Source organism: Triticum dicoccoides, chromosome 7A (assembly GCF_002162155.2).
Source record: "Triticum dicoccoides isolate Atlit2015 ecotype Zavitan chromosome 7A, WEW_v2.0, whole genome shotgun sequence".
Taxonomy (NCBI): domain Eukaryota; kingdom Viridiplantae; phylum Streptophyta; class Magnoliopsida; order Poales; family Poaceae; genus Triticum; species Triticum dicoccoides.
The window spans coordinates 32,561,669-32,567,826 of NC_041392.1; the positions used below are offsets into that span (position 1 = coordinate 32,561,669).

The window sequence follows — 6,158 nt, forward strand, 5'->3', positions numbered from 1 at the left end:
TTGACTGATGATATTGTAAGTGTTTGGTTAGATGCTTTGTTGCTGGCTTGTGATTGTTCATGTACCTAAAGAATGGTGTTGTAAGAACATCATGACACGACTACAAGTGTCGGCTCAATCCTCTCCCGCCCTGCAGATTCGCCATTCGACTTGTAATCTTTTGAAGTTAAAAGATTGCTCTGCTATCATCATTTCTAGAATTTTAACCATTCAAATGGATGTGGAAAACCGATACTAGGAGAGGATGGATTGGATCTAAAAAGCAGCTTTGCAGTAAAAGCGATATAAGCATCCTCCATGAACTTGTACAAACATCTTACAAATGCATTTTGCATGAGATGAGCATGCCACCATGTAGTTCAGCACAAACTACTGAAGCTTGACACTATACAATTAAGGGAGCCAATCTGGCGATGGATACATAATAAGCACAAGTAGCAGAAATGATATTGAATCTTCAATAGGAAAAAGAAGGTTGATCCGACGGATATCCACTGCATGCTTCTTGTTCTTCAGTAGCTCAAAAGGCATCATAGTTTCTCGGCATAATATTTGCCCTTTCAGAAGCTCTTGCATTTATTCTCCTTAACATGCCATCAGTCACACTTGCTTGAGTCCTGGCCATCAGCATATTTCTCTGAACGAAGTCCTGGTTATAGAGGGAAAGGGTGTTTAATGTTTAGATGCGACAACTCGGAAAAAGTATTAATCTGAAACAAACTGAGTAATATAAAGCATGTGTCCGCAAGCCTCTCTTATTTACAAAAAGAAAGGAATGTATTCAACTGAATGACCAAATGGGAATGAGGATTTAACTCGCCATAATACACCATTTTCATGAATACTGCTCCATCCGTTTAAATATAAGATGTTTTTTATATTTCAATATGGACTACATACAGACTGAAATGAGTGAACAAACACAAAAAATGTGTCTATATACATCCGATTCAGAAAAAAGTTAGAACATCCTATATTTGTGAACAGAGGGAGTACTTGTTTGCAATACAAACATCTACTTTTGAACTGCCACTAAAAGTCAATATGCTGAGGAGTATCCAATTTGATTGAAATGCTCATGAAGCCAACTCTTATTTGCCAAACTACACAAACATGTTTATGAAGTTATCTAGATAACTAAACATGTATTTACAGTTCCAGATTAGAAATGTTAAACATGTATTTACAGTTCCAGATTAGAAATGTTACTGGGCATAGACATCAGCACGGCATCTGGATTCATATATGTTATCACAACAACTTAGCATTCGCCTATCATTTTGCATGTTATGCAAGACAGCAGAGATAAAATGTACTCCCTCCGTACTAGTGTCAAAAACGCTCTTATATTATGGGACGGAAGGGGTAGATTGATAAGTTTGATTTATTAGTACAAGCAAGACGTTATAAGCTGCCACTAGTTACAAGCCTATCCTATATTTTTAAAGCGTCCCTAAGGCGACGCCTAGGCGTCGAAGCACTCCCCCTCTGCTTTGAAAAATCGACCGCTTTGGGCGCCTAGGCGTCCAAAGCGCCCGCCTAGGCGTCGCCTAGGCGCCAAAGCGCCCCCCCTCCCTAAGGCGGTAAGGCGTCGCCTTAAAAACATAGAGCCTATAATCATTTAATCAGAGCGATTGATTTGTAGATGAATGAGATGCAAGATAGGATCCGTCATTACATAAACTGGCTCTGAGAATGTCACACCAAGTATCACGCCGTATTGTCATAGGAGCAACAAGAGCTGAAACTAGGGAACCACTAGGGCATTGCGTTGCTGGGTACAGTTGGTTATGCCACCAACCATCCAGGTTCCAACCTCACTACTCTCTTTCAAAGAAAAATCAGAGGTTGTGCCATCTATTCAGACATATCAGTGGACTGCAGTCCACAACAGTTTTCATATTTCTCATTAGGCTAGACACACGTTTGGGAATCGGATGTAGTGTATGTCTCAGCTGTCCATGCGTAAGAGGTTGGTTTGACTAGTGTGTTTGCCATGTGGGAAGACCAGCGTCAGTTACAATATGTCAGTTGCAAGTTTTCAGCATAATTACAGATTGGGTCATTCCAAATATGATACAACAACAACAAAGCGTAATTACAGATTGGGTCATTACGAATATGATGATGGTGAAAAAACATTTTTTTCCATGGCCTAATTTAGCAACATCATGAGCAATAGTATGATCCCAAGTCGCTACTTGCAAGTGCATCATGAGATGAAAACACATAAATTTGAACATTCAACCACTGTGGTCAATTGACTGCACCAAAAATCATAGCTATTCCACCTAACACCAGCAGACTTGATAACTCGGTGATGATGCCAGCTGGCAAAACCCAAATTTAGCATGCTATCTAATGCAACCTCAGCTGACTGTGAGTCTCACCAGCCAAAAGCAAGAATTCATTAGACATGATGCACACTGCACAGCCCAACAAAATCCAAATATAGGTGGTGCAAATTGCCACTTTTGATAAATACTGCTGCTTGCTGCTACTAAAAGTAATACTTAGGACTGTATGAAATGTGCTTAATGGATCTCACCACAAAGTAACGAACTAAAGCAATCAATTGGTGACAAGAATGTAACGACTCTGAAAGGACCTAGCAGAAGCAAATGGTTTAATAATTAACTAAAAACCGAGGGGAAAATGTACTCCCTCCGTCCCAAAATACTTGTCAGAGAAATGAATAAAAATAGATGTATCTACAACTAAAATACATCTAAGTACATTCATTTGTCCGACAAGTATTTCCGGACGGAGGGAGTACAAGAAAAGACACTGAAGGGAAGGTAGCAAATACACATATCCAAATCCTGTGCGTACTATTCACAATAAGAATGCTGATTACTGTTTCTATATGACACTGAAAATGATGACAGTCATATTCACAGGATGAGAAACAAATACTTGCCTATGCTGAAATTCACAGTTTTCGAATTTCACAGATGTACTAAACTACTAACCATTAGAATAGCAACGAAATAACGACAAGCAATATGAGTGAGTACTATAAAGGGTTGAAAGTAACTTGGGAGTTGGCCATGCCAGCGTTAATTCAGGACCGTTTGGCAAAGTATAATGATAATGCACACTTCCAAGAAAACCAACACCTGCATCATATTGTAATGTCATATGGATGCAAGATAAGAAATACAAAATCGAGGGCAAGCTTACCACTTCAAAGTGTTGGTGGGGACAAGGACGGTGGGAGATCGGCATACAGGTGACCAATCATGACATAATCACCAGTCTGACAGAACCATTCAACCTGGAAAGTCTGGAGATCCAGTGAAAAATAGTCTATCGTTGGCCTATCATCTTTTGGATACCCAGTTAGGAGTAAGTATCCACCAGCTACACCCTTGATGCAATAGCGATAATTTTCCGGCAAAGAGATTGGAGGCTTGGGTTGCCACTGGTTTGCCCCATTCCCATCCTTGCATCGTGTGGCATACAAGAGATGATATACACCACGTTTAACTTGATCAGAAATGGTAAACATCCCAAACCTTCCTTCTTCTGCCTCCACAATGGCCATGTCCCTCATATAAGAGCCAGGTGGAGGTGGTAGGTGGATAGTGGAGAACTCCATCCTGCGCGTGTCGAGCACGAGCATGTCGGCGTCATCTTCATAACAAACCTGCCAACAGAAGCATGCATGGGCGTAGTAGCGGCGCAACGCCACGACGCACCCAAACACGTCAAACGTGATGGGATCAGCGAGCCATTGCCCGGCGCAGGAGGAGAAGACGAAGAGGACGAGCTTGGTTGTGCACCGCACCAGGCACATGACTCTGAAGTCTCTGAATGACGAGTCCTCGTCGTCGCCGGGAGGAGCAAGGAAGGGCTCGCACTCCAGGATGTCCAGCTGGTGGACCAGATCGGCGAGATGGTCGGGGAGGGCAGGCAGCAGGAGGTAGCGGCGGTGCAGGGGGTCGCATACGACGAACTCCTTGACCAGGTCGCGGGGGTTGTACATGCTGTTGAACGGATCGCTGCCCTCCCTGAGGCGGGGGCTGAAAAGGGCGCGGCCGTCGCGGACGTCGCGGTGGCGCCAGCGGTCGCGGGGTGGGGGCATAAAGGAGCACGACAAGTCGGCGTCGGCGTAGGTGGCTGCCGCTGCGGCGGAAGGGTGGGGCGGCTGGGCGGGGATGAGGCCGCCGCAGAGGATGCCGAGGAGGGGCGGCGGGTGGAGGGTGCGGAACCGGCGGAGGAAGGGATGGCCGGTGATGACGCGGCGGAAGGAGACGCAGGCCGCGGAGGCGCGCGCGAGGTCGGCGGCCGCGGGGAGGCGGAGGAAGATCTCCTCCAGAAGTTCATCCGGGAGCGCCATTAGGGCCGGCCGGTGGACGGGGATCTGCCACTACCGTAAACCACGATTCGGATGGATCCAAATGATACCAGCCATTTTAGCTACTTTATATTAATTACATTGTTGGTAAATTAGGAATAAAATTATGAATTGCATTAATTGAAATTGATTTAGGAACAACATTGATTGTACTATATTAATTTTTAATTCATTTTGACAACAATGTTAACTTCACATTAAATTAGGAAACCAGGCTGACAACATTAATGATTTTCCCTCCCCTTGATCTTATCCCGGTGAAAGAAATGTGTTCATGCACCAAAGACTGCCAACAGTCCAGCAACAACACATGGCCGAGCCGCTCAACCGAAGGTGCAAACAGCGCACACGAAACTCAACCAGAGCAGTTGGAAAGCAGCATCGCCCGAGACGGCAATCCCTATCCCTATGTGACGACACATTATTTTAATGGAGAAATAAGGACGCCATTGCAGGTCTACAGCTGTTGCGAAGTGATAAGGGTCATTTTTTTTAACGGTGCTACGGTGGGTTTACGCCGGCCTGAACCAATTCCATTATAAATAAGAGTGAGATACAACACGACGGGTACAACACATAGCACCCGGCATTTAGGAAGGAGCAAGGAACAACAACAACTAACACACACAAGACAGGAACAAGGAGCAACATCCAGGAAGGAGCAAGAAACAACAACACCCAACACACACAAGACAGGAACAAAGAGCAACAGAAGGAGAACCAGAAGCGAGTTACGACGAGCAGCCGACACCAAGAACTTAGCACCCATGAGCACCAGCAGACTGAGAAGAGCGGGAGCTAGCTTTGTTGGATCAGTTGAAGGGATATCCGCCACCGAGAAGACAGAGAGAAGAAGCCACCTGCTGCCATGCGATCCCTCTGTACCTTGAAGAGCTAGGAAGTCGCAGACACCGTCGAAGGGCATCTCACTGCCTAGGAACGTCGCGACAAAGAGAGTCACAGACCGTGCCGAAGGGCAATGTTCCGCCGAGACAGTTTTGCACCTCCTCTGGGCCACACCATGGCCACCATCACAATTGGAGAGAACCAGAGCACTATGCGAGGCCACCAAACCTCACATGCCGTCGAAGAGCACCGAACACCGAGACCTCACCGCTGCCACAAACCCCCAAAGGAGAAGTCAACCATTAGCATAGGATGACCAAGGCACTGGTCGCCGCCACAACACATCTCCACCACCACCGCCCTGCAATCCAACAAACCAAACCGACACTCCAACCTAGACATCAATGACCAACCGCGGATCCCTGACTCCAAAAGCAACGCCCCCAAAGGGGAAAACGACATCGAAGATGCCGCCGTTGTCCGATCCAGAGAAGGATCTTAGGCTTTCGCCCGAAGCATAGAGAAATAGCGGGTAATGGAAGCTTTGCGATAATGCCTTCATGAAGGGAAACGGCGCCCGAGGGCGTCGCCATCATCATTGCCGACGAGGTCGACATTAGGCTTTCGCCTGAAGCATCCCAACCCATTCTACTCCGCAAACGTCGGCCACCAAGTCCGCTAGCCCAGACCTTGCCCCTCCTACCAGTCCACGGCGAGCGTCCTCGCTAGGCCCAGCAAGAGACTCCCCTATCACATCCACTCACCTTGAGCACATGCACAGACAGAGTTGGATCGGTCTCGGCTGCCACCTGCACCCAATCCCTCGCCGCCGGCCACAACATCCCACCACCACACTGTTGGAAATATGCCCTAGAGGCAATAATAAAATGGTTATTATTATATTTCTTTGTTCATGATAATTGTCTATTGTTCATGCTTTAATTGTGTTATC

General features: G+C 46.2%; 1 protein-coding gene across 1 annotated transcript; it reads right to left on the minus strand.

Moving 5' to 3' along the window:
• Positions 1-249: 249 nt before the first annotated feature.
• Positions 250-4,342, minus strand: LOC119332968. The gene is made up of 2 exons (XM_037606036.1): positions 3,184-4,342; positions 250-649 (listed from the first exon to the last, which is right to left on the minus strand). The coding sequence occupies exon 1, from the start codon at positions 4,340-4,342 to the stop codon at positions 3,188-3,190; it is 1,155 nt and encodes a 384-aa protein (XP_037461933.1). The 3' UTR covers positions 250-649; positions 3,184-3,187.
• Between the last annotated feature and the right edge of the window lie 1,816 nt (positions 4,343-6,158).